The sequence below is a fragment of the Micrasema longulum genome, unplaced genomic scaffold (genome assembly GCF_059751315.1).
Source record: "Micrasema longulum isolate JH-2025_06_02 unplaced genomic scaffold, ASM5975131v1 h1tg000954l, whole genome shotgun sequence".
Taxonomy (NCBI): domain Eukaryota; kingdom Metazoa; phylum Arthropoda; class Insecta; order Trichoptera; family Brachycentridae; genus Micrasema; species Micrasema longulum.
Window position 1 is genome coordinate 252,805 of NW_028278145.1, and position 24,668 is coordinate 277,472.

The 24,668-nt window shown below is 31.3% G+C and overlaps 1 protein-coding gene and 1 non-coding gene across 2 annotated transcripts in view; both read left to right on the forward strand.

Annotated features, from left to right (window-relative positions):
• LOC148277937 (uncharacterized) overlaps positions 1 to 15,917 on the forward strand; it is a 31,187-nt gene extending 15,270 nt beyond the window's left edge. The window contains exon 2 of the mRNA XM_088232167.1: positions 12,631 to 15,917. Coding sequence (XP_088088293.1) covers positions 12,646 to 12,843 — 198 coding nt within the window. The 5' untranslated portion in view covers positions 12,631 to 12,645 and the 3' untranslated portion in view covers positions 12,844 to 15,917. The remainder of the gene's footprint in view (positions 1 to 12,630) is intronic.
• Positions 15,918 to 19,193: 3,276 nt separating this feature from the next.
• On the forward strand, positions 19,194 to 19,312 carry LOC148277938 (5S ribosomal RNA). The gene has a single exon (XR_015823330.1). It is a non-coding gene; the product is annotated as a 5S ribosomal RNA (ribosomal RNA).
• Positions 19,313 to 24,668: the final 5,356 nt, after the last annotated feature.

Consider the following 24,668-nt stretch of genomic DNA (forward strand, 5'->3'; position numbering starts at 1 on the left):
TTATTTATTTTAATCTTAAAGTAGGGCACACATATCGTAAATATTGTTATGTGTGTTCTAATAATAACATTGCAAATATATTTAATTTATTAGTAACTGGGAAGCAATTTTATTATGTAATGCCATGTCTAATGTCTAAAGACCCCTTGACCCTTACTTCAGTAAAGTTTGGTAAGAAAGTACGTGAAAGATCACTCAATAATAATGCATTCCTTAGTTGAAGTATTTGCTACAAACTTCTCTACCTTGGTAAAAACTCTTCTACTTGGTACAAACTTTCACCGTGTCTCGTTTACATTTATATATTTATCTACTTTATCCAAGAATAAAACTTACGTAAATTCATATGGAGCTTGGAACTGACTGCATGCAAGTCATGTTTTATGCATCGGTATCGGCTGATATCGGCGTTTGTCTAATTTAGCCTAGTTTTGCTGCCAACATCAACATGAAATCGACGCTCGAAAACGAAAAAAACTAAAGCGCCATTTATAATAGTGAAATACTACGCAGGGGCGAATCGTGTAAATAAACGATTATGCGCAGCTTACCATTATACTTGACTATCCATAATAATGTTTTACGATAACTTTATTTGCAACATATAATTACTATTTGTTATAAATCATTGCTACCGTTTGTATTTTTCTCCAAATATAAATAAAACGCGCCCAGCGCCAGCAGTAAGCCAAGAAACTAGTCGATTATTCCAGCTTATTTGTTCATACAAATAAGTATACTATATCTATTTTGAACATTTTAAACCCAGTGGTGGTTTTTTTCTCCTAGAATATAATATTGTGTTTATATTCAATCTGAAATTAGGGCACACATCGACATATTCTTTTGTGTGCTCTAGTAATAACACTGTACATACATGTATCATTTTACATGTTTTATGTCTTAACTTTAAGTTTGAAAACCTATAAAAATGGATAAAAGTGTTTTATTTAAGTAAATTATATTTGTGACAAAAATAACTGCAAAAAATACATCATTTACTGCCTTAGAACGGGGAAGCTATCCCTAGTTAGGCAGTTTATATAACTCACCAGCAAAAACAAAAAATATGTTTTGGACGATAAGACGCAACCGTTTGGTTGAATTTTCAGAGTAAAAAAGTGCGTCTTATGGTCTGAAAAATACGGTATTAGTATATACAAAATAGCACTCAAGGAAAAAGGGCACGGAAGAAAAATAATGTTTTTGATCTACATAATGTATTTTGCACATTTAAGAAAACACAAAACTTTCGTGTAAATGACTTAAGCAAAATTAAAAGAGTGTAAACTGCCTAAAATATCGCGTTTATTAGTTAAGAAAGTTAATTAACTTTCAACTGAAGAAAACAGCTATAAACTGGTAAAAGCATAAATCAACTTCGTTATTTGTGTCTTTGTTGTTTGTACTTCATTTCCCGTCAGTATAATATTCTTCCCGTCACCCATATCTCATACCGTACGTGTCACGTGTCACATCAGTAAGCACCGAAGTAATCTAATCTGAACACTTAATAACACTTCTTGCTTCTTGTGTTGTTGGATATTCCATTTGATCAGATGGTTTTATTGTTCCACAAATTGTGCAATTGCTCGTCCTACATTTCCCTATTGTGATGCAAGAAGATATCAAAGCTGTCAATTTATATCTCGTTTGATGGTAGAGCAATCTAATTTTTAGTTACAGTGATATTGCAGTCAAATTGGTTGAATTTTACTTTATTTATTCAGTATAATTTAAGTAAAAAAAAAAAAAAACAATGTTCTATAGATCCACGACAGATGTGAAAATAATTCGACGTCACGTCGGTTATAAAATTTCCTACAGCAAAGACAGCATTAGTGCGCAATTATATTTATATTTAATTATGATGTTCAATTTAATCATATTTAATCACTGTTACAGCGAGCAAAATGTATTTATGTGTGCTGATAAATGTTTTTTTAATTTACACGGTTTTTTATAGGGGTAATACCATTGAATTGTAATGGCTTGTAGGCTTAATTTAATAATTACATAGTAAAATATACCAAGAATGTTAAGGTACTGTACAGAAGCATGCTACATGAGTATAATCCAGTTAACCTTAATTACTTCGTAAATGCACAGACTTATGAGACGGCGCGGCGTTAAACCCATCATTTTAATTTAATAACTAACTTAAAATATTACAAGTTTAAATTGTTATTTTAATGAATTTTGAATTAAATTAATGCAACTAGTCGTGATCGAAATTAAAACCTTTACAATACAGGTGTGTAGATTTTCACGGTCATTAATGTGTATCAATGAATAATTATATTTTTTCTTAATAAAAAGTAGCCTGTATCAATTGTAAGTCCTCCAGTATCGCTACGCAAAAAAATCCTTTAGTCTTTGGCATCATTGCATCGTTAATTTATTTTAATATTAATTCACTTTCCACCTAGGTGGAGTTCTATTTTTCTTCTGACAATAAAACAGATAAATCAAGTCAATTTTTCAAACTGAAACAATTGATTTCAAATTGATTATTTTTGACATTCCACCTTACCGCCTACTCATTTTCAAATAATGTTGCTCGTTGTTGTATTACACGATTTTTCAGGGCCAGACCGCGAAACTAAATTTTTATTTTTATTTTTATGATCTCAAAATGGAAAAAATCTTTCATTTCTCGGACTAGCAGTTCCTCCACCAACTCCTACCCCTCTCCTACCCAGCCGCTTCCCTTGTCCGCGTCTGGTGCGTATCGCTTCGTTGCGTTGGTCAAATACGTTTTTATCACAATATTTTTTCTCAGGGAGGGGAAGCGCCTTTGGAAGGGATGCTAGTCCGAGAAATTAAAGATTTACTCCATTTTGAGATCATAAATTATTTGATCTTTTTTAGAAATGACTTTTTGGAAAAATAATACAAGGATTTTTTTTAAAGCTTACCATGAGGAATGATCCTCTGAAGTTTCGCTGTCTGGCCCTGAAAACCGTGTATATATATTTTTTTCATTGCATTTTAAAAAATTCGTATCCTATAATGAAAAATAAGTAACCTATTTTACTTCTCATCTCTCCCGGCTATCGAATGCAAAAAAATGACAATCGGTTGCTCCGTTGAGACGTGAAGAAAACACAAACAAACACACTTTCGCATTTATAATATTAGTATGGATCTACTCGAGTAAAAAATGATTTTATTTAAAATAAAGGTAATTAAAATATAATAAATAAAAAATATGTTTATTATTTATTCTGTCAATATCAAAAGCCGATTCTGTCAGTTTGATGGTGTTTTATGACTTTGAATCAGAATAAAACATAGACTATTATTATCTCAGTATATAATTTTCCACTCAGTTGATTCCAGTCAGATTCCCTGAGTCGGGAAATGAGAATCCAGAAAAGCTTCGAAACTTCGATAAACTTCTCTTGTTGCTTTTGGCTTAAGAAACCCATTGAAAAGCACTACATTACCAAAGTAATTAGTGGTTCACTGTATATCGATTGAGTCGCTAAATGGAAAATATTTTCCATTTCTTCAATTCTTGCCTCGTGTTAAAATATTTCTTTAATTGTTGTTGTCTTCGTTATTTAAAAACTTTTTTTAAACTGAAAATATATGCCTTTTTACGTCCATTGCCTTCATTTCGATTTACTGTTAGTTATATGATTTTTCGTATCATTTACCATAATATAAATATTAAAAAATATGTATTGAATTCATTAGATCCCGTCGAAATAATTTTGACGCCATTGATTATCTTATTTATTATTAATATAATTTGCATCTGATAATTTTGAAAAAAATAAATAAAACAGTAAACCTCCTTATGAAAACGTAAGTTTATTAGTATTCAGGCCGATTTTTGGAGCATACTTATCACCTTTTCATAGAAAAAATGCACCTTCAAGAAACGCCTAAAGCGTTTTATGTTTTCTTAGAACCTTATCTTCCCTTAAGTTTTTAATAATTTTCTTTCCTGGATGTTCTTTCCGTCTTCTTACTCAATCTTATATTTCTCATCATATAATGTGTATAACAAAGGTATTTTTATTAATAAATTTATATGTACATACTCAATTTGCCTCGTAAAATAGCTGTAATTCGAATTTTGACAAATTTTTCATGTTTGCTTTTTGGTTGGGTGAAAGATATTGCTTTTACCAATAAGTTCACCTAAGTGTTTATATGTTTGTACTTATAGTTTAAATAAATAAATTTATTTTGATACGCTTTGCCTTAAGGCCAAATAAATCGATTAATATTTATATTTGATATCGATTGCGTTCAGGTAGAAGAATAATTTTACAATCCTTGTTTTCATATGGTTTAATATAATAAGAATAACTTACAAAACTGTTTTTTTTTTATATTAGCAAAAAAATATTTAAAACTAGTAATTATCTTCGAGTAAATTAAATAACCACAGAATAATAATATAGCAGATGTAAAATTGGAACAATACTCTAATTAGGTGAAGAAATATACTGCGCTAATAAAAAATAATAACCCAAATTTTTACTAGAACATGCCACTCCTAATTATTTAGGATGATTTTTTAAAAATCACTCTGAAGTTTAAAGGCGCTTTACATTAAATATCTCAACAAATCTTGCAGCTACACATAGAGAGCATGTGCGATAGAATGAAAGTACATATTTATTATTTTTTATTTTTATTTATTTAATTACATGTTTTGACAAATTCACGAAACTTACTGTTTAAATAGAGGAGGTAAAAAAACATCAGAGGAGCTGTCTAGTTGGGAGTGTCCAGCAAAATAAAGATTAATTTTGGTCCAGAAATATCTAAACGTGGCACGTATTTTACGCAATCAATAGTGTCAAGGGCGAGAAATGGCCTTCCGGTCAATTGTTGTCAACTTTAGGGGTCAACTAAAACAAACATAATATGTGCCAGTGTTCTATGACAAACATGAAACAAACTTTTGTAGCAATAATACCTAGGAGTTACGGAAAATATTAGCTCTTTAAATAGTGCTTACATCAATCGTAGAAGATCAGCGGTTTTATTTTTTAATATACAAGAAAGCAAAAAATCAATAAGAAACTGGCTGTCATATTCCTTGTTTGTTGGTATATCAAGATTGAAGTTTTAACATAGTCACAAACTAATAGTTTTGCTATTTAGTACACTTTAGATTTTAAATTTCTTTTGCTTTACAAAAACAAAGAATTAGCAATGTATTTTGTTAGTATGGAAGTGTTTTGATTTAGTCAATTATTTCCTGTAGCAGATGGTCAGAAACTAACTTGATAAATATACAATTATCTCTATCAATGTACACCTGGCACTAAAACTTGGTGGCTAAATTGACATGGCTAGTTTTCCTTGTACGCTCACGATATATATTTATTTAATTCATATGTGGCCTAAGCCAATTACAACTGTTATATGAAGAAATATACAAGAATAATAAAAGAAACTGAATAAAAAGAACAAAAAAGTATGTAGCAAAGACAAACAAGGGCAAAAAAAAATGGTAAACAATATATTTAAAAACACCACCGACAAATAAGACTTCGAGCCAACCCATGCCAATCCATCTTCATCCCACACTGTGTTAATGGCGAAGACATCTACAAAAAGCCGGAAGATTCAAAGAATTCAAAGCTGTGTGACGAATTTACTAATCTACACATTCTGGACATTGGGGCATAAAAACAAAAGTTGCTCTTAGAAGATTTGATAAATAACAGATTTCGACTTCTCGTGACACGGTTGGGAACATGAAAAGAAATAGATTATTATGCTTGGTTTTATTCTTTCTATTCCCATGTATTAAGCTTCTCCAACATTAAGTTTTAGATGGTTAATTTTAAGTTATATTGACGTGCTGTTTAAGTCTTCATTTAATTTGTTTATAGTTTCTGAATAATCTTCGCCCGCTATATATATTAATGTGTCATCGGCGATTGCACAAAAGTTTTATCTGGACCTTTATAGCCTGAAGATGAGATCGTTCTGGTCATTCGTACTTCTCTTATCCTAACCCAATAACGTTTTAGGGCACTGTATCAAATAGGCAGCGTATCTTGATCATTTATTGCATGAAGGCAAGATGGACGGTCTTCCAGTTCAGGAATTATGAAACAAATCAGTAAAACACATCTTCAAATCGTGTCAAACGTTTCGCCACACCGTGGATTTAATGTTAAGCTGTAAGATTTCAAATTTGTGATGCTCTTTAAATTTAGATTTAGTATGATTACATCATTTACCAAACAAACAAATAACATTTTGTTTTGTGCTGCTTTGTACCATTTTTTCAGGGCTACGTTTGGATTAAAATAACAAAGATTTTGTCGTAGGTTTATAAACCGTTTGCCATGAGCCATGAAATATTAGTAGACCGGCCCTTTCAATATGACTAAGAGATTTATGTGCCTACAAACATCGGTTTGTTAGTTTATTGTGGGTGTTGACATCGTTTCTACAATCAGTCGAATATACTTGAAGGCTATTTGATTAGCTATCCCTAGTTGTAACAAATGTGGTGTCTGGTTTAAGTCCAGAATATTATACATACATTTTAAATTTATTTAATTTATGTTTGTAAATATTAGTATATAACCACTTACCGATTTTTTATGTCTACCGGTTTCGAGACGTACCCGTCTCTTCATCAGGAAACTTACTACACCAACGTGCAAATACTAAAATACACTTTCACCTTTGCTATCACCGTAGTGTACTTTTACGAAAAAATGCATAAATTGCAAACACCACTGTGTCCAAACATGCACTAAAAAGAGCGTAAAAATATGTTTAGTGGCATCTTAGAGAATGTGCGGTGGGGGAGGGGGAGAGGCGAGAAGCTAGGAGGAGGTTGAAAGTTGTACGATTGTTTAATCTAAAAGTGGTCTATATAAAAACGATATTTGATTATTTATTAGGGGGATATTATTTTTCTAAGCTTTTCTAATGTGAGCTACCTCCGCGAAATCCGTCTATGTACATTTCGACATACTCCAAATACTGCTGAAATATTTATTTATAACAGTAAATAACACGTTATTATTCGGCCTCGTGGTGTAATGGTGAGCGCGTTTGCCTACCACGCGAGAGGCTTCGGGTTTTGATATCTGACATGCTTGTTATGAAATATTTATTTAAAAGAGTACACAATAGAATATTTCACAGTCCCTGGACTGGTACCTGAAGCGTAATACTTATATTCTTACCTTCATGTAACAAAAATGATCAAGATACGCTGCTATTCGTGTACCGATGCAATGCCATGTGCACCATTATATGCAGAAAGAGAATGATGAATAACAAGTACCCAAATTCAATCCGTTGAAGCTTACATGTTTCTAAAATCCACATAGGTTTCGTAAAATGCTCTTAGGTGTAGAATGTTGTCTCCAACTGCCCGTTTAAATATTGTATTTACAAGATTTTCGTAGGTAATCACGCAGAGTGAATTGAATACGCTCCTGTTTCCAAACTAGTTATTCCCTAACAATATGTAACAAAAGAACCCAGATTAGGATACCGTTGTCTAGTTCATTTTATTTAATTTTTTAGCTTAATTTTTAAAAATTAATTCCTGAACAAATTTGTCAACAATAAATTTTCCTTATTTGTTTTCTCCTTTATTCTCTCGATTGAACGTGAACAGAAAGCGGTATTCTGCTTGACATTCCATTTTGACATCTTTACCATTTTGTTTTACTTTTGGTACTCATTTTTAAATTAGAAAAAAGGGTCAAATTTATGTTAACATCACAATCATCATCATTCCCTTTCCGCAGCTGGTAATGGTACATAGGGCACTGCATTTGTACACCAATCGCAGCGTATCTTGTTAATTTTTGTTACACGAAGGTAAGATGATCAGTCTTACACTTCAGGTACCATTCCAGGGACTATGAAATATTCTGGTGTAAAAACACCATTTTAAATAAATATTTCATTGCGTCAGTGCGTTTGCCTACCATGAGACCTCTCTCATGGTAGGCAAACGCACTGACCACTACACCGCGAGGCCGACAAACATCCTATAAATAAAAATGAAATATTCCCTTTTCTAATATATTTTTTATTTCTGATGTACTATCTATATTGACCTAAATTACTCCCTAGAACCCTGGGGGTGAAATTCAGTCTATAAGTTATCCAGTACGTACTGTTTACAAAAAAAAATGACAAACTCAAAATATTGTTGGTATAATATAATTTACAGGAATGATATTTATGTTTACATAAAATAAAAAGTAAGTAAATAAAATATACGCAATATATTTCTGATATTTTAATTACCCTATTGAAAAAAACATACAATAAATAATAGGTATGATAAATCATAAAATGATAGCACAATACGTTAAAAGTTAAAATAGCGAGTAAAATCCATACTGTTATTATCAATGCGAAAGTGCGTTAATCTGTTTTTCATTTTTATTTCCTTCACGTCGCAACGGAGCAACCGATCAACGTGCTTTTTTGCATAAGGATTACCTAAGAAAAGCGTCATAAGCTACTTTTTATCTTGAAAAAATAACGCTCAGGAAACTTCTTAGTGGAAAGATCAATTCTTCTTTCACGTCGGCGTCGTAACGAAGTGACTTTTTGCATAAGGATAGCCAAAGAGCTGACAAAGTCTAAAGGAGTTATTTCTTCTCGAAAAAATAATACTTCCGTGGGAAAATTCTAAGTGGAAAAATAAAATTATATTAAAACTGAATAACGATGCTATATCGCCATTGACTAACGGATCGTATTTTTTTTTTGCTTAGCGATAGTTGTAGGACCGGCAATCGACCATGCTACTTTTTATCCCGAAAACGAAAAAACTAATTAACTAACTAATTTCTCTCTAATGAAGCCGCGGTAAAAACCAAGTACATTATAATTATAACATTAAATTAAAAAATAAAAATGTGCTGTAACACAATTTAAACAACATTCGTTTTTCATAGTATTTTTATTTTTATTCCACACAATATAAACTGTTTTTTTACTGTAAGTACGGCTTGAGCTAAAGTGTTAATAACATCGTAAATATTTTGAGATTTTTGAATCCAAGTTTATTTAGTAGACCACTTGACCTTTTCCTCTTGTCTCATCTACAATAGTCAACACGAAATAAAGTTAATTTAAATGTCACAAGTTACGTCACCGCTAACCGCTACACAGATATTCCGCCTCTTGAGCATTGTACTAGTACAGTTCATTAACTACACTTGTATTTATAGTGATTAAAAAATTAAATTTTAATATGTAAATCTAAATATGAATAACTCCCCAGGAAGGAAATCCAGCCAGTCTGCAAGCATTTGGACATACTCAAAACATTGTTGAATTAACTACCTGGTAAAAGAAGAAGTATAAAAATTGGAAAATTGTTTCAGGCGTTGCCTAGTAGGTGAATTGGTTTAGACGGATGAATCTCACCCACATTATAAAGGTTTCAGCTCTTTTACTTCACAAAAGTCAACAAATGTAAGAGTTGGGGAAATGTGGATGTTCAAACATAGGCAGAATGGTGAATGTTACACAGTGTGTAAAGTGGCCACATTAACCAGCCAATGACAGGGCATAAGCCCTGTAAATGCCTAGACTTCCATATTCCCTTCTCAAAAAGGTTTCCCCTTTCTATTGCAACAAATTTTTATAAAAAATGTTTTTTAAACAAAAGGGTATATTATAAATATTTGAAGCATTAACTTTGTGGTCAAACATTTTACTAAATGTACGTCTCGAAACCGGTAGGCATAGAAAAGTCGGTAAGTGGTTTTATACAAATATTTAATAACATTAAGTAAAAGGGTATAATTAATGTGCAGAAACTGATTTCAAAATATTTTTTTGCATCATAACTCCTCGCCTGCGACGCAAGAAGTCCAATAAGGAAGTTCAGCGCCACGGGAAATTGTATATAAAAAATGATTTCTTACACGCGGTAAAAATTGGAGCATTTGATTTCACGGCGAAGTTTCTTTAAAATGTATGGAAAAATTAAAAAATATTTTTTTAATAAAAATGAACGTCAATTAAGACGTCACAAGTTCTTTTAAAACAACCAATAACAAAGTGTTGTGATAGATTTCCAGTTTCCGGGAAGCCAACCCACAAATCAGAACAACTCATCGAAGAGAACTAGTGACGTTACGCGCGGTGTAATTGAAAAATATTAAAAAAATGTTTGACAGCCTATTAACAAATAAAAACCCACTGAACTTCCTCAATTAGTGGTGGGCTTGAGAAAAACTCATTACTTTTAGCCTCACAGGGAATCGAATTATCGATGAATAAAATGTTTTAAATTACTTACTCTGTTCGTTAAATATTCGCTTAAATAATTGTTTGATATGTGGGATATTCAAGAGCATCTATCGTGTGGAAAAAAAGGCTCATTATAAAATTATATTTAACCCATCGGCAACCTTTTATAGTTTGGGTTGCGGGACGGAATATCAAAATAATCACCCACATTCACAAAACATGTAGTCAGCGAACACCGTATAAAAACAAATCACAGTAATAAATTTTTAAATCTGGTGATGATTTGAAGACCCAGATCAATTGTTTTCACTATAATCATTCCTTCTTTTCCTTTCTTTTTTATCGCCAAGACTAAAAATTACACGGATAAAAAACGCCCGTGTTGTTGGGTAGGTAGGAAAAAATTTCCTTAAGGCAATATGCCCGCCCTTATGCATATGTATGTAAACTGTACATGCATATTGCGTGTTTAAATAAATAAATAATCTTTCATAGTTAAACGCTGTATCTTGTTACTATTAAATAAATTATAGTATCGTTTGATGACAATGATAAAGGATAGTTAAGAACCATTTTCGTGAAAAATCTCCCTAAGCTCGCTGATAATAATATTTATCGAGGTGAGGTATAGGCAACCTTTTTCTAGTCGAGGTATTATGAAGAAAAAACAATAAATCACGGACACGTTCGATATTTTGAGTTAATAAATTCTTCTATCTTTAATCTTCGCAAATTTGAGCACATAACTGAATAACTACACTGGTCTGAGCCATGCCTGGACTGGTATTCCGAACGCGTTTACAGCGCGCTATAATGCATATTTAGTACGTAAAAACGCGCTACACCGCGCTATAATTTCGTTTGGAATACCAGCCCAGATACTTATATTAGGCATAAAAAAACATTCCTATTCTATTACTCAATCATAATATTTTGATTAATCCCACTTCGACTGAGATATGTCCCACTTCGCCCCACGTTTATCTGAGAAAGATCTTCCAACCTCTATCACAACAGTAACGAAAGAACCCTTTCAATACCCACTCACCATTTTTTTGTCTCATCTTTCACAGTAGTAGATGCTCGATTGTGGAATAATCTACCACTAATGTCAGAGACACCCATATTTAAATCACGATTGAAATGTCACTATCTGAATATTTTAGTTTTTCTCTCTTTCCCTTATTGCCTTCTTTTACCCCTTCCTCTCTTCATAGTACAGTGTAGATATTTAAATAATTTATTTTTATGAAATAATAAAAATATCTGCATTCGTTTATAGTTTAAATTTCCTACATTGTACTCGTACCTACAATATGTTCATCTTTGTATATATATATAATTCCTCTGTACGTGTGATGTCACCGTACTCCTCCTAAACGGCTTAACCGATTTACGTGCGGTTTTTAGAGAAATATAGATCTTTGCGCTGTGCGTGTTCGTAGATAATAAAATCTTGAATCGAATATGTAAAAAAGAAGTTAGGAGCATAAATGTTTTCTTCATCGATCTACCAGGGTTGCATTCTAGGAGAATGCATTTGCAAAAAATGGAAAGATGTTGTTTTTTTGTGTATAAAAAAGTTTGTTTTTGAATGTTTACAAACATCATTTGTTTTTTGTGGATCTAAATCAGATTCTTTCCTTAAATTCCTTATAACTTCTACCCATTTATTTATTTTTATTGGATTTTTGGTAACACTAAAATAATATTAAATTCAATACATTTTTTAAAATCGTATTCCTACATAAGTACACCCCTTTTTGGTGAGACGACCGGAGTTTGACGTTTGCAAAAAGAATGCCATATTTGAAAAAAATATTTATTTTATCTTTCAGAATTCAACCATAAACAAGTACCTACTTAAATTTAATATTTGAATATTAATAATTTTTAGTTTTGGAATTCAATCACAAGCAAGTACCTAGGTACCTACCTACTTATCAATAAAATGTATTTTTCCGAGGCAAGCCAACGTTCGGGCAGGACAACGTCTGTCGGGTTAGCTAGTATAGTACATATTTTCTCAAATCGAACTGTTTGTGTAGGTAGGAAGAAATTGCCTTAAGGCAATATGCTGGCCCATATATGTATATCAACTGTGTATGTGTATTTTATGTAGATAGAGTATTTAAATAAATTATATAAATGAACGAGTTTTGGTATGATCCAAACTCCACATCTCCGCGGGCCGGGGGTTGCCCACATGCGTATAATTAACACAAATTTAATCATTTTTAATCAATTTATTTAAGTATTTCCTAAACAACCTTTTTTCATCAAAAATTGATATCAGTAAAAAAGTTACAGATTGTTAACTAACAAATGACATTTTGTGAGCTAAATAACAATAATATAATTTTATATACAAGAAGGATTATTGCATTTTTCCTTTTTTTTCAGTTCAAATTTCGCGACATGACTTCCTCTCCCAACCTGAACAAGTCCGGGGAGAAGACGAAGAACGGGGATAAGAAATCTCCCGCCAAGCCGCCCTCTCGCGCCGAGTCGCGCACGTCCGACGCGCAGCCGACGGAAGTGCCGCGCGTGTCGGACATGTTCGGCTGGCTTCGGGTCTTCAAGATGGCGGACCTCTTGCTGCGACAGGGATGCTAAGAAAATGGATAACTCAACCGACACCTATTCGGAGGATGATAACCTGGAATAAACAGCAAAACATATTGACATATTTCATAATGCACGCATTATTTATACACTTTACATTTTTAGTGATAACTTAAGCCAAACGAGTTATTATTGCATTTTAAGGTTATCTACAGTTGCGTTGAAATTTCCTTTTATTTATTAACGGAAAATGAGTTTATTTCAAATTCAGCCGCACGAGTTGTTATTGCAATGCTGTAGGACATATTTATAAGTAGTAAGCAATGCAGAAATCAAATGATCAAACAGTTGTAAACGAAGAGTTATTGACAACATCATAATTATGTAGTCAACTGAACACATTACACACAAAAGTAACTAACTTAACCTAAAAGTACTTTTAGCTTTACACCGTTGCCATGTACATAGTGATTTGTCAAATGATCAGAAGGCAATATTGACGTATCAGGTTTAAATCATAAAAAAAATCTATCCATGGTTTAGATGTTGACTTTTAATTCACCTCAAAAATAAAAGTATGTATCTATTAAAGTTTTTTTTTCTTTCAAGAATTTTAAATTAATCACATTTCGAAAAAAAATTGCTTACATAGCATTCACGCACGGATGATGCACTGTTATTCTGAAATTTCAATCAAAATGGCAATAAATCAATTGTATCGATAAAATTAGTCAAATTAATGAAGAATGTGCCATCCTTATGAAGAATTTTTTTTCAATTAAAATATTGTACGCATTTCAATCAGTGTATTTATTTATAAAAAATGTTCTAGAACAATAGAACTAGAGCTAGTGATAAATGTTTTCAATTATTGAAAATTCTTAGGTTCTATCAAAAACTTAAATACTTCCATTAAAAAAGCAATTGTTATTAAAAAATAATGTTAAGCAGTAATTACAGGTGATAGTAAAAATAATAATACGTAGTTATACGATCTAGCCTTTTCTTTATATTATATGTCCAATCCTATATGGAGATAGTGTTTCATATTTTTTTCCAGGTGCAGACTATAGTCAAACCTATACAGCAATATGTATGGAACGATCAGTCTGAACTTAAAACACAAATCGCAGATCCGTTAAACCGTTAAACCGTTTTAAAAAATCATTTTCGGGAGAGCTAAAAAACTAAATCAACACATTATCTCAAAACCACGTATTTTCCCCTGAGTTTTTTTTTCTACAACCTAAGTTTGAAGCAATACCAATGTGTCATAATATCTTTAGAAATGTCTTAAAAAATCATATGACATTTATCAACGAATATGACGTTTGTCATAAAGATAATTAATAATATGACACTGTTTGAGAACAGCGGCGTTCAAATAAGTGTTAGAGCAAGAGTGTCATACAACCTTCAAGCGGGTAAACCTTAAAGCTAGAATGTTGCAATTTTTTTAGCGTATGAGAGTTTTTTTGATGACTTATTTTATATCAGATATTTTTTGGTTATGACTATTTTATCGGATGTGCGATAAAGATAAACGGACGCACAAGAACACATGCGACAGTATATTTAAAATGCTTTTCATCTGACTCTCGACAAGTTTATATAAATAATTACTTCTGTATTGTAAACCAAATTACTATATCAGTCTAATTAACACCTCTATATTGTCTACTTCTTGATTTCTGCCACCTTTCCGCCAGTCTCAAGTTTTCATAAAGGAAACACGAGCACACTTACTTCATTTGTTTATTTCCTTTCCAGAGCAATGCAGTCCGTCTAAGTTTAGTTTTGACTATAATCTGCACCCGACCTTACACTTAAAAAAAACTCCTAATAGTGTCATTCGCGGTAATTTTTAATTGGTTTTACTGTTTACAATTTTTTCATTGAATTGAAAATAATTTCAAAAGTGACATTTTCCATCACAAAATTCACCACGTCACACTGTTGTTAATGTATATGTGTGATAAAAAATCTTCCCGTATTCCCAAAGTGTTAACATAAGTTATGTCCGTTTTTATTTCAAATGAAAATAACAAGTGGACACAACAACAAATAAGTCTAATTAATATCTTCACCGTACACTGCGCAAATATCGCGAGCGGCTTTGGCAGCTTTATTCCCTAGATTGAACGCAAACAGAAGGAGGTGTCAAAAATGCTCACTTTCATCTACTTGACATTCCATTTTGAAGGCTAGTAATCAAATAAAATAATAAATAAATTACATGTAACTTAAAAGCAAAGTATCTTGTAGAGCAGAAAATTTTCTATCGAATAACCGTTTTACTTTTGGGACTCATTTCGAAAAAAACGGACACAACTTATGCTAACACCTAACATGATATTTATTTATTTATTTACAAATCAAATAGAAGACTAAACGTATTTTTTATTTTAGAAAGTGATGAAAGTTTTTGTTATTTCACTTAGATTTGTCAATGATGTGATTAGTACAAACTTACATCGTGAATGGCACCCTTAAATTTATTTTATTTATTTAGATTAATTTGAGTAAATATCAAAATTAGGATTATAAAAATAACACCCTTACACGGGGATGCATGATAATAATACAAATGATAAGGTAGCATAAATATTGTCAGTTGTTTTAATCGTTTCAATAATGTTTTGATAATTAAATTCTATTAAAATACATAATATTAGAGAGCTGTAAAAAATTCCAAAATACTAAAATTTTATTTATGTTTTTATATTAAAAGTTCTCTTTGAACAAGCTAGTAAACTCATTGCGTATATTTCATTTCTGTAATTGGTATAATCCAAAATGTTTTTTTTCTGGTTGTATAAAACATCCATGTTAATATAAAAATATGACAACAATTCAGTTAACAAAAAGCTCAAAGTTAAAATGTCGAATACAAAAGTTTTCCTTTTTATCAGTTGATTCATGTTAGCCACAGTGGGCTCATTTTAATCCAATTTAATCAAATTAACGTATATAATATAACAATGTTATGTTTATTTTTCAAGTGGTTTTTACAATTTATTTATAAATTTATGTTTACTGTTGCAATAAAATCGCAATCTATTTACTATTCGTATTTATAAGATCTATGTATACATTCTGTTGATTAAATATATAGTTGAAATATTGATGTATTTTTTATTTGTCATTTTTTACTAGTGGTACCGTTTTATACTGGCGTCTATCAAGTAAGATGGAATTTCTAGTGTATAAATAAATATACATATTTTAAAATTGGTTAAGGCGACCCCTCCTAAAAAAATTCTCACATAAATCTATGTATTATCTACACCTAGGTGCAATTTCAATATTAATTATGTTAAACTCCTAAGGCCCGAGGAATTAAAAGGTGTTGTAAGACGGTTCTAACATTGTTATGGAGAGATATTTTAATAGACGTGTTTTAATGAATGTGTTTCTACATCGGCAGAATGGTGAATGTTACACAATGTGTAAGGTGGCCACTTAAACCAGCCAATGACAAGTCATAAGCCCTGTAATTGCCCAGACTTCCAAAATCCATCTACAAATGTATTCTCATTATGTTGCAATAATTTTATATATTAATTACTCCCTAGGGAGTGAAATCTAGCTTGGTCTACAAACATTTCGGCATACTCAAAATTCTGTTTCTTTTAGAAACGGAGAACCCCATGAATAGAATATGGGAGTCTAGAAAAAAAAATATTGAAAACAAAACATAGCGAATCATAAAATATAAGAAATATTATAAAGGCAATAAAAATAAAAAATAAATGTGTATTTGTTCCGACATTCACTTAAAATTATTAATAATGTTTATTGATTCTGCCGTGTCCGATTTTCATATAAATTTGTACGGAGTTCACCGAATGAATATTTTTTACTGTCGAACGCAAACTTAGTCTTTAAAAATTTAGTTCGAGATAAACATTGGATTTATTTATTGTGTATGCAGATAATTGATAGAATTCCATGTTCAAATTGGATAAGGTATCCAAAATAAAACACTTTTATTTTTTCAAATATATATGTGACGCTTTTCGTCTTGTTATAGATTATCCATAAACAATTAGAACTATTGTGTCACATATATTTAAAAAAAATAAAAGTAGAGTTAAATCCAATAAAAGTGTTTTATTTTGGATACCTTACCAATAAACATTGGAGCCGGACGGACGTCGCTTCGCTTGAGGTATTGGTGATACATTTACCAACGAAAAACATATTTTTGTGCATCGCATAAAATACCTATCTCACGCGTGGTCTCATGCGGGTGATTATCTCAAATTATTTATTCGATTATAAAACCCTCATATTTTTTAATGTTATTTTTATACTTTTAGACCAGTTGATGTTATCATCAATATTTTAAGTACATTTTTAAAGTCTGTGGCTCTAATGGTTTGTTCTATGGATATTTTTGTTAATAGGTTAGGTATCATAAAGGTACGATACAATAATATTTCTTTAATAAACTTACGTTTTGAATAAACAGTAATCTTAAAATTGGGTAATATTATTATTTATTTAGTTAATTCTTGTAATACTTATTTTCAGACCTTGTATTTTTTTAAACATATTACAACAGAGATGAAGAACATTTAAGAGAAGGTAGTATAGAAGTCCAGACCTACAGGGCTTATGATCTGTCAATGGCTGGTTTAAGTGGCCACTTAACAAACTGTGTAACATTCACCATTCTGCCCATATTTGAACATCTATATTTCTTCAATTTTTTCATCTGTTGATGTTTGTGAAGTTTAAGAGCGAAGTAGAGAAATTGAAAAAATAACATTTTCAGGCGTTGCCTAGTCTAGTATGTAGGTGAAATAATTCAATTATATGAATCTCACCCGCATAAATAAAGGTTTCAGCTCTTTAACTTCACAAACATCAACAGATGAAAGAATTGAAGGAATATAGATGTTCTAATATGGGCAGAATGGTGAATGTTACACAGTGTGTAAAGTAGTTGACAGGTCATAAGCCCTGTAGGCCTGGACTTCTATATTACCTTCTCTTAAATGTTCTTCATCTCTGTTGTAATATGTTAATATAAACAGCTCCCCAGGGAGTTGAATCCAGTCCTTGTCTATAAAAATTTGGACAAACTCAAAATATTGTTGTATTTTTTTGTTTAAATGCACTATTGCCATCTATACGACTTTTCAAAAACATTTTTATTATTTTCCAATGAAGCAGATAAAAAGATTTTAATTAACAACGTTTATTTTTATTAAAATTACGTGGGTTCACAAAAATGTTACTGGGATTGTCACGGAAATTAAGATTTTTTAGTGATGTAAATTACTCATAATGGTCGTGGACATAATGGGGTCATGATATTTTTTTACTTTGAAATACCTGTCCTATTGAATTTTCTGAACAGAATCTTAATACGCTTTAAATGTGAAACGGTAGATGTCACTCATCTAGATTGGATTAACTTTATTTTTTCATTAGTTTTACCCGCGGCATCGCTAGCTTGGTATTAATTAGGAAGAAATTATTAGTCATTACTTTTGTCGTCAGAATTTTCCCGATGAAATCATAGATTTTTTAGGGATAAAAAGTCGCCTGATAGGTTGTGAGATATCCAACAATTTCTATGCAAAAAATATGAAGATCCGTTATTCTTTGTCTACGCATTGATATATCAATATGTATACACTAGATGCAGCATTAAGCACCGTCTCGTGTTCCATTACACTTAAGTTCCGGAACTTAATTTCTAGTCAGTAAATGTGAAGCAGCTGAAAAAGGCGCGACATGCAGCTTTGAATTCACAGTAGGCCGGGATAGACAGTTAGTCTTTTTTACTCTACAACGCGTTTTGCACGGCAATATTGACACGACAATGGTCATTTTGCAGAACATAATTTTAAACTATAATCTATGAAGCACCATCTCTATTTAATTATACCTCATAGTGTAATTTTTTAAATTTCAGCAATTCATTTTCCCAAAAGAATTGCCGAGAGAGTTAGTGAATTTTTTGCCATGAAAAGTATAACTTGTGATCTATGAAAAAATTTCACTCCAATTGGTCGTTCCGTAGCGACGTGAAAAAAAAACTTATTTTTCAACTAAGAATTTTCCCGCCGGAGTGATATTTTTATTCGGAATAAAAAGTAGCCGATGACACTGCTCAACTCTTCGGCTATCCCTATTTAAAAATCATGTTAATCGGTTGCTTCGTTGCGACGTAAAGGAAACATAAACAAATAGACAAATGCACTTTCGCATTTATAATATTAGAATAGATTCTGTAAAATAATGAATATTGTGAATATTAATATCCCAATATTCATAATTTAATATATTATCGGTCTTATTATTTTTCCATGATTATAAATGTGAGAAAATATGACTTCTTTCACATATTTAAAAGTTATATAAATTGTAAAAATGATACTGCTTTCGCCAACGACCATACCATGTTGAACACACCGGTTCTCGTCCGATCACCGAAGTTAAGCAACATTGGGCGCGGTCAGTACTTGGATGGGTGACCGCTTGGGAACACCGCGTGCCGTTGGCCTCCCTTTTTTTGAAAATTAAAAAAACCTTTTTTGCAAATTAAAAAAAAATCAGTGGACAGTTCTCAATACTTCTAGAAAAAAAAAAACATGTTGCCAATGGTAAATTTTATATTGAATTATTATATAATTTTGTCCTACTGGAAGTGCAGAGATTCTATGGCATCTAATAACTGTTGGCCACTTAACGCGAACATTGCGAAATTTTTGACGATTCGGGAATAGGACGTAAAATATATTTTTCTTATAAATATTTAAAGTTGACGAATTTTGTTTAATTTTTTATGTAATTTCAACGTATATTAAGGTATTTATATTATGTATATAGTATACAACATAGTTATTTATTTTCATTTCATTTGCGTTACTACATATTATTTTCAAGGCATGACGTACGTGTAAGTGAAGGATCGAATCTCATGTATGATACTCATGTAAGGGACATTTATTTTGAAACAAAAATCATGCCTTTTAGCATGCTTTCCTATTTCGAGATAACTGACACTATCATTAATACTACTCTCGTCTCAATGCACAGTAACATAAAGCCAGCTTTCATTGGAGACATCCATCGGTACAGTACTCGATCAAAAAACAATATATATATTGGATCTGTAAAGTCTACGAAGTTTGGTACTAGATCTTTACAATACATAGGTTTCAAGGAATTTAATAAATTGCCACAAAAATTTAAAGTACCTATTTCAAAATATAGAAACAGGACGTGCGAATTGAAGAATTATTTTTTCCAGAAGTACTTTGAATAAATAATGTTAGTTTATAGAGAATGCGCATCTTGAACATATACCTTTTAATATTTCACCGTTTTTGCTTGTATATGTAATTTTTAATACTATTTAAATGTTATTTGTGTTTTTTTCTTTTTATATACTTTTTTTGGCTTGTATACATAATTTCAATTTTTTCAACGTTTTTGATAAAAAAAATTAACCTGTATTGGGTGTGCGCATATTTTGTTAATTAAAAAAAATGATTTTATTTTGTACTAGTTCAGTATGTATATATACATCCATGTAATTTTTAAACTTTTTCAATTTTCTTTCCCAGATTGCATAATGTAAACATTATTTTGAATTTATTTCCATGCCTAGTATTCTGTTTATTCTGTTATTTTCAAGTATTTTTCATACCCTTTTTAATTTGTAGTATATCATAATTTTAATTTTTCTACTTTTGTTAAATAATATTATAGTTTAAAATTTAAAAACGTCTCTAAAAAAATTATTATCTGTATGTCCCTAAATGAGTTTTTTTTAAAAAACTCCTTGGGAATATTGTATATAATTATGTATAATATGTTTTCAATATAATAAAAAAAATCGTTGGATTAGCGTTAATTGATTGATTTTCATCATTTAACTATTTTAACTGTTTTTTTTTTTTTTTAATTATTTTTTTTAAAGTCAGGCTGATAGAAATTACTAGTGGCAATATGTGCGCCTTTTAACATGAACACCTTGGATTTATTTTTGTATTTATTACCTTTTAAATTATAGTTAATAAAGATTTATTACTTTTGTTTGTAATGCGTAATTCTATGATAACTTTAATACCTATATAAAAGAGCACACTTTAAAACGCATAGTCCTGTGTTGAGTTTCCAGATTGATGCAAATATACTCATTCTTGTTCACAAATATCAGTTTTTTTTTAGTCGAAGATAACTCTGTTAACTTCCCAATGTAATCGGGGCCCTAAGCCTCGATTATGATGGGAAGATAAAGACGTCATACCTTCACTTTGATGGTATAGTTGAAGATAAATTCGCTCTAGCGATTACAAAGATATACTACCGACCCCTCACCTTCAAGTTTTGGGTAGGTACATCGATATTAAACAAGGGGAGGCGTACGTCACGGTACAATATCTACGCTCTAAAATGACATAGCTTCAGTATGACGTCATAGTTGAAGATAAAATTCTCCAGACCGACTACAAAGATATACTATCGATACCCCTACCACTAAGTTTTGATGTAAGTACATCGGTTTATACCGACGGGTCTAGAACCCCTCGATACGTTTATCTACGCATTAAAAGTGGCATAACTTTTTTTTAATCGAGTAATTTTTTCTTTAATTATGATTTTTTAAATTTTTTAATCGTTTTGAGGTTGGCACCTTTTTTTTAAAAGCCTATTAAAATATTAGAGAGAAATAAGTCAATTTTGAAGTCGAGTCGTATTCCGACATAACTGTCAGATTATGAGAAACTAGCGGCTAGATGCAAAAATAATCTCGTTAGGTTCTATCCTATAGTTAGAAAGTTACTACTGTAAAAAATAAATTTAGTTAATTTTTTTTTCCATCTGTTTTATTATCTTTCTGAGAGAACGTATCGAGTGCCGGCTTTGCAATAGCTACGTACTACCTCAGTAGATAAATGCAGACAATCGTTAAGCATATCGTTTTGGCAATGGTTAAAAGTCATATAAAAATCATGTTCAAGTGAGAATTGTTTGCTTGAGTTGGGATTTATTGTTGTTTATAATAGCTTTGAAGTGGGCACTTTCTATCAAAGAAGCCTATTTAAAATATAAATGAGAACTATTTTAAATGTTAATGACGTAAGGAACGCGGACTAATTTTTAGGTCATTCATTGGCTTATTACGATCATATGATGTTGATATAGCAATCAGGTAGAACATACCGAGGTAAGATACAGATAGTACAGAAGTTAAGTATACCGTCTCGATATGTACATAAAAAGAAAGCGTTCATAATCGAGGCACTGGGCCAGTATTACAATGGGAAGTTAACGTCTATTGTCCATAAAGTAAAAAAAATATTTAAAAAAAAATTAAATGTGAATATTTGTTTCAATATTCGTAGTATCTAATCTTCGTCAGTAAGTTGCAATTGAATTGGCTTTAAATAATAAAAAAATAATTTAAAAAGCATTTCTTTTTTGTTGTCAATTTCGTACAGCAAATTCGATTTTACTTTTCGGACATTATTCAAAGATATCATCGTTTACTTCCCAATGTAATCGGTAATCGGGGCCCTGTACATTATAATATGTGCAAGATTAAAACAGTTGGAAATACAAAGCATTGAATATATAACGCCAATGTTTGATTTGGTGGATTTTGTGGTAATGTAGGACAAAATAATAATAATAATTTTACGAGGTTATGATTTACGAGAAAGTAACCCAAATGACTTATCTTTATTTGAATTAACTTATAAATGTCACTTTATAATCCCGATCGTTAAAATTCGTTCCGAAAATTAATAGGTAATAAAGATAATATCAGTACATACCTACATACATATGCAGACTATTTTATGTATTCCCTACTTCTGTACAAATTTTATTTTTTTAATTTTTAAAAATTCTATACGTATTTACTTTTACACATCTAGTAAATGTTATCACTGTAACTCTCCAAAAAAAGATACTAACTCTTGTGCTAGGAGAGTACACTGTTGTAGTTGTTTATTTATAAGAGTTTATATAATTTTAAATACGAGTACATTAAAAAAAAGGATATACAGGGTGTTCTTTAAACCCTGTCACATCCGAAACCACAATGATCAGTATGACCAAGAAGACATATTGGCACATAGATAATAGCACTAACAGACAGTATCGAGGCTAAGGTAACGGGCTACTCGGAAATATGAACTAAGGAAATATACAGGGTGTTCACTCAACCCTGTCACATCCGAAACCACGATGATCAGTATGAGCAAGAAGAAATATTGGCCCATTTAAATAATTTTTTAGAACGAATAAAATTTAAAAAAATAAAATATTTAAAAAAACAAACGGTTGCTTACTTCTACAAGGGAGAAGCGAATAGAGGGGAGGGGGGAGTCTAATACACCGTCAATCACATGGCCACGCCCCCCTCGCTTCTCCTCTGCAGAAGTAAGCAACCATTTGTTTTTTTTTTATATATATATATATTTTTTTATTATGCGTTCTAAATATTGTTTTAAATATGCTAATATGTCTTCTTGCTCATACTGATCATCGTGGTTTCGGATGTGACAGGGTTTAAAGAACACCCTGTATAAAGAAAAAACATAAAACAAAAATACATTCATACTAATTAAAATTTAATGTAGTTTTTACACGTGTAATTTATAATGTTTTCTTGTCATGGTGGGTACGTGGGTGGGTAATATTAGTGAAAAGCTATAAATGTAATCTAAATATAATCTAAATGCAAGTCAAAGGCTTTCTTTATCTATGAAAATAAAGCATTGGAATAATCGTTTTCTTCTCTTTTTGGTGGCTCTATTCACCTCGCTACCGAGGCGTTCTAGACAGTGCTGTGACGTTTTCATATATATATTATTCAAGTTAATATGTTAGTATCTTAGTACTATCTACATACAACATAATATTTACAATTGAATCGCATTCATTACGAGATATTTAAACAAAGTTTTATATGGGTTTGTTGGGTGGGGACAGGAATGCTAGCGCGAAGTCTTATTTTTATGTTGATCGTGTATTTAAATATATTATACAAGAATAAAAATATGCGCCAATATTTTACTACCCGTTTGTCTTTGCTTCATAGTTTTATGTTCTTTTTATTAACACTTTGAGTACCGGCGAAATACACATAGAATTTACCCTGTGCCCGGCCCATTTTTAAGAAATTTCATGCTTTGTGAAGGGTTTCTTAAAAGTGTCATAATTATAAAAAAAACTGGGTTAAATCAATTGAAAATTCTCATATTTATTTGAAATAATTTAACAAGTCATTTTTGTATGATAGTTTTGCCAAAATTGGCCTTTATGAAGAGCCATATTGCAATGTTCGCACATACATATACAGGTCTCACTCTTTTTTGTGCTTTGTATCCCAGAGCCGTGTAAACACGTGATTATAATAACCACGCGTTGTGTCCCGGTCACGTGTTTTTACGTGGTTCACCAGCCGCGAAAAAGTTCTAATAAAAGTCACTAGATGTCAATAAAATGCACTTTTTTAGACAGCTGGTAAACCCCGTGAAAACACGGGACTGGGACACAACGCGTGGTTATATAAACACGTGTTTACACTTTACACGGCTCCGGGATACAAAGTGCTAAGTTCCTTGTACATGTGTTTCTTCATCTAATTGTTGTTATTGGCTTTGGTCGTACATATAAAAAAAATTAAAAAAATAGCCAAATAAAGACACCATGTATGACTAACGAGTGTGACCTTAGTAGGGAAAACGCCATAAAATAAAAATGTCGGTCAAATTTGTTGTCGAACACATAAAAGTGTAATAATTTCAAGTCGCGACTTATTCCAAGAAGACTTTCTTACTAATGGGAAGGGGGCGATTTTATCCGAAAAATACCAATGTTTGTTTGCGTCTTTCAGTCGA